The sequence below is a fragment of the Panthera pardus genome, unplaced genomic scaffold (genome assembly GCF_024362965.1).
Source record: "Panthera pardus isolate Hobbes unplaced genomic scaffold, ASM2436296v1 HiC_scaffold_22, whole genome shotgun sequence".
NCBI lineage: Eukaryota > Metazoa > Chordata > Mammalia > Carnivora > Felidae > Panthera > Panthera pardus.
Window position 1 is genome coordinate 29,308,918 of NW_026526788.1, and position 14,109 is coordinate 29,323,026.

Below are 14,109 nucleotides of genomic sequence, written 5' to 3' on the forward strand. Positions count from 1 at the left end.
GGCTCAGGTCATGATCTCGCGGTCTGTGAGTTTGAGCCCCGAGTTGGACTATGTGCTGACAGCTCAGAGCCTGGAGCCTGTTTCAGATTCTGTGTCTCCCTCTCTCTGACCCTCCCCTGTTCATGCTGTCTCAAAAATAAATAAAATGTTAAAAAAATTTTTTTTTAAAGAAATTAGATAGAATTTATTTCTACTAAGATTGTTTAGTGTTTAATTACACAATTGGATAATGCTTCAATATTTTATATTCTGAATGTAACTATAGCTATCCTGAACATTGATTCCATTTTTCAGCCAATACTCCTTGTTCGTCTATGGAGTCAGTTATATCATCTTCATTAAAGAGGAAGTCTCCTAAGTTTTGATACTTAACATTTTTTTCTCCCTGAGGCATTGAGTAGAATGTGCAGAGCCATATTAAAGATTAGGAGGTGGAGCTTGTCTTTGCATTTACCCCTGACGGCAGGAGGAAATGCCCTTAGTGTCTGAATTCCTGTGCTATAATTTTGGCTGAGCTGTTTCATGGTTTTAAAAAACTGAGATTGGGGTACCTGGGTGGCTCAGTCAGTTAAGCGTTTGGTTATTGATTTCAGCTCAGGTCTTGATGTCACAGGTTCATGAGTTCAAGCCCCATGTCGGGCTCTCCTGGTGGTGCAGAGCCTGCTTGGGATTCTCTGTCCCTCTGTTCTTCCCCTGCTCTCGCTGTCTCTCTAAATAAATAAATAAATAAACAAACAAACAAGCTTAACAAATTTAAATGTTTATTCATTTATTTTGAGAGAGAGAGCATGAGCACGAACCCCGCTTTGGGTAAGCCCTGCTTCTCTCTCTCTCTCTCTCCCTCCCTTTCTGCTGCTCGCTCACTTGAACCCTCTTATGGCTCTGAAAAGAAAATTAAATTAGATAAAAAATTAAAAATTTTAAGAAGATAAAATATTTTTTAAAATAAATTATGGAACTTAGGGTAAACAGTGATTGCTTAGTGGGAAAAAGTTTCTCTTAGTGGTGATGAAAATGTTCTGGAATTAGACACGATTGTTGCATAACATTGTAAATATGCTAAAAAAAACCACTGAATTGTAAGATTTTAAGTGGTAAAATAATTAATTTTGTAAGAGTAATATGTTACGGCAATATAATTACAATAACCGAAAACCAAAAATAATTCAAATGTCCATGTATAGTAGAATCAATACATTGTAGTCATTGTTTGACTGTCCAACAATAAGAATTAATGGACTTCAAGTATACTTAACAACATGGATGAATCACAAATACGATTTTGAGTGAAAGGAAGTCAGTTATTTAAAGTTTGGAAGTAAGCAAAAGAAATCTATGATAGATGTGAAAGCAATGGTTACCCTCAGGCAGTGAAATGATGACCAGATGGGAGTCTCTTGGCCTGGAATCTGGGCACATAGGTGTTCGTTTTGTGAAAATTCAATTAGTTATGTACTTATGATTTGCACATTTTTCTGCGTGTATTTTGTATTTCAAATAATAGATATTGCCCATTAAATGGTACCAACATAAAAATATTTAAAAATTAATTTGGAAAAACAATTAAGTATACCAAAATATTAATACACGTGGGTTATGATAGTTTGTACTTCGGTCTTTTTCTTTTTTCCTACTCACCCATTATTGCTATTTTATTGAACACATAAAAAAAGCAAAAATATTTTTTCAGGGCTTTACATTTAGTTTCTATTAAACTGTAAATTTCCCATGGCTCTTACTCATATGTTTGCATAGATAATATGAGATATCTCTGTGTTCATTTTGTAGGCAAATTTTGACAACAAACCAGTAAATGGCCCCAAGTCAGAATCCATGGAATACAGTAAATGCCATGGGGACCAACAGAGATTGGAATTAAACCCACCTCCCCTTGAAAATGTAACTAAAAATGAAGAAAGTATGACAGGTATTGAAGTGGAGAAGTGGACGCAAAATAAGAAATCACATTTAACCGATCATGTCAAAGGAGAATTTAAGGCAATTGTGACTGAAGCTGAAAAATTGAAAAACTCTGAAGATGACAAGAAGAAAGTCCTACTCACCGAGTTACCAGAACCTCAGAAATTGTTTGCACAAACTGTAAGAAATGGCATTAAAAATGTACACTATTTACCAACCGAGACCGTGTGTTTTAAAAAATTCAGTATTGAAGAATTTGGCAAGGCATTTGAAAACAACTCCTATAAATTCCTGAAAGACACTGCCAACCATAATGCCATGAGCTCCATTGCCACTAATGCGAGCTGTGATCATCTCAAGGGGAGAAGTAATGTTTCAGTCTTCCAGAAGCCCAGCTTTAACTGCAAGTCTATCCCAGATCCAGCAAATTTCAACCTAAATAGTCATACTAGTACACACAATGAAAGTGATCAACCCAAATCTCTAGAAAATATACCAAGTAAAGAATCAAAAGATGGATCTCCAGTTCAACCAAGTCTTCTATCCCTGATGAAAGATAGGAGATTAACATTGGAGCAAGTGGTGGCCATAGAAGCTCTGACCCAACTATCAGAAGCTCCATCCGAAAATTCTTCACCATCAAAGTCTGAGAAGGATGAAGATACAGAGCACAGAACAGCGAGTTTGCTTAATAGCTGTAAAGCTATCCTTTATTCGGTAAAAAAAGACCTTCAAGACCCAACCTTACAAGGGGAGCCAGAAAGCCTTCATCACTATCCATCTTTGGAAAAGCAAAGTTCATGCAGCACGGTGGTATTTAATGGCCAAAATATTTCCAAGTCACACAACAACTCAGCTGCTAACCAAGCATCTACAAAGTCACAGGAATATTCAAAAGTCACAAATTCAGGATCTCTTTTCATACCAAATCCAAATTCGTCTAAAATTGACACCAATAAAAATGTTGCTCAAGCTAGAATTACCCTTGAGGGTTCTAAGAATTTGCATCAGTTGCCACCAACAAGTGATAAATTGGGGTATTGTAACCAGTCACTGGCCAGCAGTAAACAGATAGATTCAAAAGATGATCCATCGTGTCAAGATACAGTTCATAGTAAAATAGAGGAAGATGTTGCAACACAGTTAACACAACTTGCATCAATAATTAAATTCAATTATATAAAACAAGAGGACAAAAAGGTTGAAAGTACATCAACAAATCTTGTTGCATATAATGTGCAGCAAAAATGCAGTCAGGAGAAAATCACAGTACAACAGAAACCACCTTCCAGTGTACAAAACAATCATAGCTCATCATTAACAAAGCACAAGAACACGACACAGAAAAAGACAAAATCTACCCCATCAAGAGATCGGCGGAAAAAGAAGCCTGTAGTCCTAACTGGTCAAGATAATGACCAGAAAAAGAGGGAACAGCTGTCATATGAGTACAGTAAGTTACATGACATTTGGATAGCATCTAAATTTCAAAGATTTGGTCAATTCGGTCCACATGATTTTCCCATTCTGTTAGGAAAAATTCCTCCCCTAACCAAAGTATGGAAACCACTGACTCAAACGACTTCAGCATTAGAACACAAAAAATTATTTCCTCCACTCACTCAGATAAAATTTGAGCGATATTATCCCGAATTAGCACAGGAAAAAACCATGAAGGTTGAACCTTTGGATTCTCTCCCATTATTCCAGTTAAAAACAGAATCCAGTGGGCAGGCGTTTACAGAAAAAGTTTATAATTCTCAGGTACAGCCATCCGTGAATGTCAATCAGAAAGCTCATCCTTTACTCCAGGCCTCCTCTCCAACTAACCAGTGTGCTAATGTAATGGCTGGCGAAGACCAAACACCATTCCAGCAGGATGTTAAAGACCAAGTCATGCATCAGAGACTGCCGACATTGCCTGGTATCTCTCATGAGACCCCCCTACCAGACCCAGCACAAATTCTCAGGAATGTAAATGTAGTGTGTTCAGGTGGAATTACAGTGGTTTCTACCAAAAGTGAAGAGGATGTCTGTTCATCCAGTGTTGGAGCATCAGAATTTTCCCCAGTAGACAGTGCACAGAAAAGTTTTAATGATTATGCCATGAACTTCTTTACCAATCCTACAAAAAACCTGGTGTCCACAACGAAAGATTCTGATTTGCCAACCTGCAACTGTCTTGGTAAGTGTGGGGCCGAGTGTGTTATGTGTTTCTTCTTTGTTTACTTCCGTTAATTGCCTCCTCATGACCAAATCAAATTTTGGGTTGTCTTTCATATGTGGCATTTTTGCCCCATTCATGTTCTAGCTGAAATGGACTAAATCTATGCCGATTTTTCTGTGGGACCTTTACTAATTATGCTCAAATAATTGGGAAGTTTAACGCATAATTTGGAAACTTTCTTAAGTGGAAAATTTGCTGATTTCTCTTGGCCAAATTTTATTGTGAATATGATAGGAATGAATTCCTTTAATACTTTATTATAGTTTATTCTTACTATATGGAAAAGAATTTCAACCTGTAAGCATTTGTTTCAAAACTATTTTTTATTGTGAAATATAAAACCTACACACAGAGAACATAAAATATATGTGCAACTTAACAAATAACTATAAAAAGTATGTGTGATTGCCACCCCATTAAAGAACTGGACCTGGTTTATTTCTTTTTCAATGCTTAGAGCTCTTCTGCTCTGCAATACAAAGGATGTCCTTACATATGAAACAAATCCATAATCTTAGCTGCTGAAGCATTTGAAAACCTTTTGAAATTCTAAAATATTAAGTTGTTGTATAATATTGTTTTCCTGTTTAAAAAACAAATAGGTATGTGTAAATAGCTGAGCTGGAAAGTGATTTCTAACTAATACATATTTTGTGTCTTAGGAGTCATTGAAAGAGATCATTCAGGAACTAATAATTAGACTTTTTATCAGCCCTGAGAAAATCTTGCAGGACTAAAGATTCTTAGGCAGGCCTTATGAGAAATTTGCTCAGTATTTAAAACACACGAAAGCTTAATTTGAACCCTGTACTGATTAGTCATTGTTTATGGCCAGATTTCATGTAAGAGCTTATGTAAAAGGAGAATTAATTTACTCTAATGTAGCTGTAATAGAGAGATTAAATAGATTGGGTCATTCAAGTTTGTTACACTACTTGATGCCCTCATTATTTCAGCTTTTATACAGCTTATGAGGACAAAATTTGTGAAATAACCTGTTCTGAACTCAAATAGGTTTGATTATTAAAAGTCTTAAAAAAAAAAAAAAAGTCTTAAAATATAGCCCCAAATCACGAAGATTTAAGATTTGCCTTGAACAAGGGAAGTTTTTTTTGTCAGAAGTAGGTGGTTGGTTAGTACATTCCAGAATGGGTAAAGGATTGTTTGGAAGGATAAACTATATCATTCTGATTTTTTTTCAAAACCACAGTAGAAAAATTAGTGAAGTATATAGCCATGACTATTTGCTCTTGATTTTCTAAAGTACATTTGACATTTTGAAGTCAATCCTCTATTTCTCCGCTCATCATTCAACACCACTTAGACAGCCTGCCATGTGCCAGGTACCAGGGATAAGCTCTTCTTGGAAGGATCTCATAATCTGAAAAGGGGTGACAATGCTGAGTGGGGTCGAAACAGGAGAATGAATGAGAGGTTCTTGGACCAAGGACAGAAGAGTGTAATAATGATGATTCCTATTCCAGATCTTTTACTGCCAAGTCTGATACAGTACAATGGCCCTGACTTGTTATATTCACAACATCCCTACAAAGGGAAGGCTTATTAACTCCAGTTTACAAATGAGGAAACTAAGTCACAGGGAAGTTCACAGGTAGTGAATGACTAAACTGGATTTCAAAGACAGTCACAACTTGAGAGTCTACCTTCCTATTGTTTCAAAAATCTGAAGTAAAAAAGGGACGGTAATTTTTTTAATATCATTAGAAATGGAAAAAAAATCTGTAATTTAAAATGCCATTAAAATTTATATTTTAGTCTAATTTTACTGAGCTAGTATAATTTTACTGTGTGTGTAATTTCAGTAGGATGATTGTCTAGTTTCAAAACTCTTTCCGTAGAGATAGTAACTAGTCACAGGGTAGGAGTTGAGACACAACTAAGCATTTAAAGTTTATTGAACATCGGCAGTACACCCGTAATTGTTTTATACATTGTCACTTACATGTTTTCCTATAATCATTACATGCAAGATAATTGTGCTCATTGTGTAGAAATGGGAAGTGATGAAAAAACAAAAAGCAGACTCACTCAGAAATCATCCCAAGTGGGATGGTCGTATCTAAGAGTAAAAGATTTCCATGCAGGTGTTGTATTCTAGCAAAGTATGAGTAATTAACCTCTTAATCACACCTCCTCAAATTGAACACTATTGGCATTTTAGATAGGATAATTCTTTTTTTTTTTTTTTAATTTTTAAATTTACATCCAAGTTAGTTAGCATATAGTGCAACAATGACTTCAGGAGTAGATTCCTTAATGCCCCTTACCCATTTAACCCATCCCCCACCCACAACCCCTCCAGCAACCCTCTGTTTGTTCTCCATATTTAAGAGTCTCTTATGTTTTGTCCCCCTCCCTGTTTTTATATATTCTTTTTGCTTCCCTTACCTTATGTTCATCTGTTTTGCATCTTGAAGTCCTCATATGAGTGAAGTCATATATTTGTCTTTCTCTGCCTGACTCATTTTTCTTAGCATAATACCCTCTACTTCCATCCACATAGTTGCAAATGGCAAGATTTCATTCTTTTTGATTGCCGGGTAATACTCCATCGTATATATATACCACATCTTCTTTATCCACTCACCTATCAATGGACATTTGGGCTCTTTCCATACTTTGGCTATTGTTGATAGTGCTGCTATAAACATTGGGGTGCATGTGTCCCTTCGAAACAGCACACCTATGTCCCTTGGATAAATGCCTAGTAGTGCAATGGCTGGGTTGTAGAGTAGTTCTATGTTTAAGTTTTTGAGGAAAGGATAATTCTTTATTGTAGGGGAAATGTCCTCTGCAACCTAGCCTGTTTAGTGGCATCCATGGCCTGTAACACACACACAAACACACACACACACACACACACACACACACACCCCTGCCCAGTTGTCACAACCAAGAAGGTTGGACAAATTTTCTACTCAAGAAAAATCGCCCCTGGTTAAGAACCACTGCTTTAGATCATCAGTAATAACTTACAATCTGTTCAATGTATCTTAGGAAGCCACAAAAGTAATCTTATGTTGTATCCGATGTCCAATCGTAATGACCTTTCAGTCAGTATAGATGCACCACGGCCAGAAATGCATTCCTGAGCGATTCCAGTTAGACATGATTCTGAGAGGCCAAGTTAAACATACTGTTTTTATGAAATATATAATTCACACCCATAAAATTTCAGGTAGGACAGAAATATGATGCAAATGTCTTCTTACAGTATAATATTCTAACAATAAATCCTCAGAGTTTTTCTATATGAATTAACATTGCTGATTTCAATTTTGGTTACAGTTTTAGAAAATTTGGATCTTTTAAAATATACTAAAAAATACTCTATATACTATATTTTTGCAACTTGCTTTTAAAAATATGAAATCTCAGGGTTTTCATTACTTAAATATTATTGTTTTGATAGTTTTTTTTATTTTTCCACTATATAAACATCCCACAATTTATTCAACCTATCATTTAATGACATGCTAAATGTGCTTCTCTCTTTTGATATTACAAATAATTGTGACAAGGAACATTCCTGCGTACATTTGCATTATAAATATATAATTAGGCAAGTGTATAGTATAATAAATTCTTAGCAGTACAGTTGCAGGGCTCGATTTTAATAGGATTGTAAGGCCAGGGTTTTAAGATGTATTGCTCTCATAACTTTTAATTGTATACCTCAATTATTAATAGATTCCTTTTAAAGCAGGAGGTAGAAAAATAAATATGACCCACATCTTAAAATATTTTTCTCCTTTGATTCTTAGAGGAAGAATGAAATAGTTAGGAGCTGAAAGAAACAAGTGAAATTCTAGGGCTTATTGTCCTAGACATTAATTATTAAATCTTTCCAAAAGCTTGTCAAGATTCATTGTTCTGAATTGGAAAACAAATAATAAAACTATATCCTCCTTGCCCCTATGCAATTCTGTAAAGCTTTGGGTCTAATAATCTTATTCCTTCCACAGATCGAGTTATACAAAAAGACAAAGGCCCATATTATACACACCTTGGGGCAGGACCAAGTGTTGCTGCTATCAGGGAAATCATGGAGAATAGGTGAGGAAATATCCTTCCCTGTTAAAATCCTTCATTACTGTGGACCTGACTCAATGCAGAGAAATTATCTCTGGAACAAATGAGAAGTATATATATACCTTCAGGAGTGGAAGTTGGATGTTTCTTAGGGCCCAGGCAAAGCATAGTGTCCTGGTGTCCCTGCTGAGTCACTCATCACATGAGCCTTGGGGCCCTCAACAAGACACTCACAGAGCAAGGCTGTCTTTGTTAAATTCAGAAATATTTATTTTTATATTACTGTATAATCGTAGTGATAGTTCAGATTACCTCCATCAACACTGCATTCACATTCCTTATGCTTATCTTGGAGCCAGTCCATTTTTTAAAAGAGTGATCTGTAAGGATAAGTAAGCAGAATGGGATAACAATAAAAATATCTGCCACACAAAAATACATTTTTAACGAATGTAAATTATGAGGAGTGTTTGATTTCTGTACTTCTTTAAAGCTGTATCTTATGTACATTAAGATGTCAAAAGTGTATATCGCAATTAATTGCAATTATTTTCCCTTCACTGTGTTTTGTACTCAGGTATGGTCAAAAAGGAAACGCAATAAGGATAGAAATTGTAGTGTACACGGGAAAAGAAGGAAAAAGCTCTCATGGGTGTCCAATTGCTAAGTGGGTAAGTATTTTGTGCTTACACATTTTTCAAAACTAGATTTATTCCACATATAAAACCAATCAATTTATTTTCCATGAATATGTGGACTAGAAAAGTATCCACCCTTATTATTCCCTGGGAAATAATCAGGAAGCTTTCTATCTTAGCCTGGACTTTTTATGTTAAATGAACAAAAGTTCCCAGTTATTACTTAGTGATCTTCAGCTCCCCAAGGTCACCACTTTTGTCAGTGTCTTATGTACTTTTAGAGATCTTTTAATGAATTTATAGTTAGGTAACATAAGTAAATGGTACTAAATTGTACATACTGCTTTATATCTGTTATCTGTTTCTGTATTGAAATTATTTCCAAGTCATTATCCATAGGACCACCTTAATGAGGATCATATAATTTTGAAAGCAAAACTAAATTTTTTACAACATACTCCCAAAATTGTACCCATGACTACTTTGGTTTTCTAAACATGCAGAACTATAAGAAGAACTGAATTCAACTTCTTTGGGAAGTTCTCAACTGTAAAACAAGTTCCTAGCCAAATATATATATTCAGTAGGACATTCACATCCACAAGGATATTAACCAGTTTATTTGGAATTTTTGACCATAGAATCATTAAAAAAATTTTTTTATGTTTATTTATTTTTGAGACAGAGACACAGAGCATGTCTGGGGGAGGGACAGAGAGAGAGAGAGAGAGAGAGAGAGAGAGAGAGAGAGAGAGACAGACAGACAGACATAGAATCCAAAGCAGGTTCCAGGCTCTGAGCTACCAGCACAGAGCCCGACACGGGGCTCCAACCCACGAAGTATGAGATCATGACCTGAACTGAAGTCAGACGCCCAACCAAGTGAGCCACCCAGGCGCCCCAATCGTAGAATCATTTTAGATCCCTGTGCCATCATTTGTTAATAATGATGACGATGTTGTTAAAAAAAAAAAAATTGATGTTGGTAATAATGGTAATAAAATAATAACAATAACAACTACCTTTTATTACACATCAGGTACTATGTTAAAAACTTGAATCCTCACAAAAAGACTCTGTTATGATTTTGAATAAGGTAAAAGTCAGTAACTTCATACCCCTTTTGGAGAAATTAAAGACATTAAATACAAAATAAAAGTAGGATTAAACCCAGGTATTCCTAAAGCAAGACAATTGCCACACCCATAGCTGCTCTAGTAGTAGACTATTTGTCTTGGTTACTTTTAAACCTTTGGAAGCAATTAAAAGCACAAGAGCTGCACACTGCACACTCTAGAATACTTTGTTTCTTTGTGTGTGTGTGTGTGTGTGTGTGTGTGTGTGTGTGTGTGTGTGTGTTATTTTTGAGAGAGAGAGAGTGGGGGAAGGGCAGAGAGGCAGGATGACAGAGGATCCGAATAGGCTCTGTGCTTAGAGCATAGAACCCGATGAAGGGCTCAAACTCATGAACTGTGAGATAATGACCTGAGCTTCCTTTAGACACTTACTCAATTGAGCTACCCAGGGGCCTCCAAAATACTGTTTCTTCAATCTATGTGGAGTTCCTGGTCTTGTCAAAATACAGATAAACTCAAAGATCTGGAATTTACCTTGTTTAGTTACCTTACAGTAAAGTGCCCAAATCCTTAGGTGTACATACATATCAAGGTTATTCTTGTGTCTAACGCTTTCCAGATGATGATATAATCATTTTAGCACGCCAGAAGGGCCCTCCCAGACAATAACACCACATAAAGGTAACTACTATTTTGACCTTTATCTCCTTAAAGGTCTTTTTGATGAACTCCATATACGTAGACTCATATAGTGTGTGCTCTTTTGTGTCTTTCTCCTTTCACTCAACATTTATAGAACATGAGTTTATTTAATGACTGGAGCTCCAACAGCCACTTTTGAAGCGCAGATGGACTTTCTAGGGTGAAGAAAGATAGGAGCATGAGTTCCTGATGATACCAGGAGTACTGCCAAACTAACTTCAGTCTTTCTTAAATCTGAATTTTTTTTAATGTTTATTTTTGAGAGAGGGAGAGAGAGAGAGGGAGAGAACATGAACAGGGGGAGGGACAGAGAGAGGGAGACCGAGGATCCAAAGGAGGCTTTGCTCTACAAGCGCTGAGCCGGATGCGGGTCTTGAACTCATGAATTATGAGACCATGACCTGAGCTGAAATCAAGAGTCGGCCCCTTAACCAACTGAGCCACCCAGGTGCCCCTTAAATCTGAATTTCTTTAACATGAGAGAGAACTTTTTTTAACATATTAAAAACGTGTTGTTTGGGGGTTTTCTGTCATGTGAAATAGAATCAAGTTCCAAGATAACTTGCCTTCAATTTGTTACAATGTGGGTGAGTTTTAGAAGAGAAAAGAAACAGTTTCAGAAGGAGAAAAATAAGTGAAGAAACTGTGCTTCTTGAATACTTTCTATTGCCAGCCCCTGGGCTAGATATTAGGGAAGCAAACATGAATTAAGATCTACCAGTCATTTTGTAGATGGGAACAAACTGGCCAGGGTTCTTCCAGCCATCACACAGTTTCAGACTAGGCTTGCTAACTACATGTTTGCTGGGCCACCTCACCTCTCAAGAACTAAATAAAATCTCCTTAAAATGCTCCCCAACTAGTTTTGAACGACTGTTTCCTCATTCATGGATCAACCTCTTGTCCTAGCCATGCACTGATTTTCAGACTGTGTCAACTCAGCTGTGAAAGTACATCCTTTCTTCAGTCCCCATGTAACACCCATGTGAGTCAATCTCTATGTGTAACAGTTTTGGTGAAGATATATCAAAACAGTAGCCAAAGTGATGTTTATTTTTATGTTTTAATCACTCTTGAAAAATACAGGCGATGCAAAACATTTTAAAGTAGGAAACAATATACAGATTGCCAATTTTTCTATTGGATTATTAGTCTTCTATTGATTTTATGGGAGCCCCTTTGAAAAATTGACATTTGTCATAAAGGTTGCAGATGTATTTCCACTGCTTGTCATTATTTTTAACGTTCAGAATTTTTAAATCAAATTTTAAATTTTGAACAAAATTTTGGAGATGAAAAAAATTTTAAGGTAAATATCTTTCATCTGTTCTTTGACTTTAGTGTATTGTGTCTTAATTAGAAAAATCTTTACCACTTCTAGCTTATAAACTGATAAATCTTTCTGTCGTATTTTAATGATTTGATTTTTCTGCATTATTTTATCCATTTTTTGCATGTAGGATGTTAATAACAGCTTATATTTTTTCAGATGACTGTGCAGACATCCAACACCACTTATTTAATTGTCCATATTTTCTCCACTGATTTGTATTTGTTTATACTACTAGATTTTCTGTTGTTATCTCATTGCTATGGGTCTCCCAAATAAGCATCAAATTACTCTTACAATATATTTATGCTATATATTTGTATATACTATATATTTGTATATTATATACTATTTGTATATAGTACAAATAAAAATTTGTATATTATATACTATGTATTTGTATATATACACAAATATATATACTTTACAATATATTTTAATATCTGGTAGAGGTAATTCCTTCTAATTTTCAGAAATCTCTTGACTATTCCTGCCTTGTTTATTTTTCCCCTAAGTTAATAATCAGTTTGTCTAGTTGCAAAAATAAAGTCCTATTGGTGTTATTGTAACCATACTGCACAGAGAATTTGGAGAATATACTTAGTCTTTCTGTCCTACACAGGATACCTTTCCATTGGCTAGGGTATTCTTTTGGCCTTCAGAGGTGCTTTAATTTTTTTCAAAGATTTAATTTTAAGTAAACTACACCCAACACGTAGAGAGTCCCCAAAGCCCCGAGATCAAGAATCACATACTCCACTGACAGAGCCAGCCAGGTGCCCCTCCTTCAGAGGTGTCTTAAAGTTTACTTCCTAGAGTTTATATATTTCTTCTTTTTTCTTTTTTGTTTTGTTTCTTATTTTTCAGTTTATTTTGCTTGTGATCTCAGATGTGCAATCATGTAATCTGTAGTGACAAATTTGTATTCTTTTCAAATTTTATACCATTTCTTTCACTTCATACAATTATTCAAACAGACTAACTCCAGTTTTATATTGCTTTAAATATGGCCTCCTTATCTTGTTTCTCTCTTTAGTGGGAACTTTCCAGGGCTTTCTCATGAACGGGTCATCAGGGAAAGCCTCTCTGGGGAGGGAACATTTAAGCTGAGAACTGAGAGACAAAAAGGAGCCAAGTATGCAAAGAATACTCCCAAGAATGCAGGGAAGAACATTCCTAAGCAGAGAAAACAGCAAAAAAAAAAAAAAAAAAAAAAAAAAAGGTGATAGAAAAGAGTATATTCGTTAATAACCTCAGAGGAGTCTAGTCACTGAAGAAGTAGAGAATGGAACCGTGTGAGGGTAAAAAGGTTAGGCAGAAGCCAGGGCATGAATGGTTTTGTAGACCATAGTGGGCAATTTGGGTTTTAGTCCATGAACAACATGAAGTCTTTGAGGTATTTTAATTAGGGATATGTTATCTACCTGGTTTATGTTTTATAAAGAGCATTCTAAGGAATTAATTGGCAAATCTGTATTATCTGTTGCTGCTTACCAAGTACTCCAAAATTTAGTAGCTTTGAACAAGGAACTTTTATTATCTCATAGAGCTCTTGTGGATCAAGTATCTGAGGGTAGGGGTGCCGGCTGGCTCAGTCAGCAGAGCATTTGACTCAGTCTCAGGGTCATGAGTTCAAGCCCCATGTTCAGCATGGAGCCTACTTAAAAAAAATTTTTTTTAAAAGAATTTGAGAGTAGCTTAGCAGAGTGCTTCTGGAAGAGGGACTCTCATGAAGTTGAAGTCATCTGCAAATTTGGAGAGTACGGAGTGGAGCTGGAAGGTTTACTTCCCAGGTCATTTGCAGGAGATTCGTTGACGGTTGTTTGCTAGAGGCCTCACTTTCTTATCATAGGACTTAGGTGTTTTCCCATGCCCTGCCATGGCCATAGTAAGTCAATCAACAGATAACAAGAAACAGCTAGAATGTCTTTTGGAGGGGGTGGCGGGGGGAAGCACAAGCAAGGGAGGGACAGAGAGGGGAGGTGCGAGAGAGAGAGAATCCCAAGCAGGCTCTGAGCTGACAGTGCAGAGCTCGATTGTGGGTCTCAGTCTCTTGTACAGTGAGATCTTGACCTGAGCTGAAATCAAGAGTTGGATACTTAACTGACTGAGTCACACAGACGTCCCAACAGTGTCTTTTAGGTTGTTAGCCTTGGAAGTCGC

General features: G+C 36.2%; 1 protein-coding gene across 8 annotated transcripts in view; it reads left to right on the plus strand.

Moving 5' to 3' along the window:
* TET1 (tet methylcytosine dioxygenase 1) overlaps positions 1 to 14,109 on the plus strand; it is a 133,033-nt gene that overhangs the window by 73,347 nt on the left and 45,577 nt on the right. For all 8 annotated transcript variants that reach the window (XM_019444354.2, XM_019444357.2, XM_019444358.2 and 5 more), the window contains 3 exons: positions 1,789 to 4,105; positions 8,134 to 8,224; positions 8,778 to 8,871. In XM_019444354.2, the coding sequence (XP_019299899.2) occupies positions 1,789 to 4,105; positions 8,134 to 8,224; positions 8,778 to 8,871 (2,502 nt within the window). The remainder of the gene's footprint in view (positions 1 to 1,788; positions 4,106 to 8,133; positions 8,225 to 8,777; positions 8,872 to 14,109) is intronic.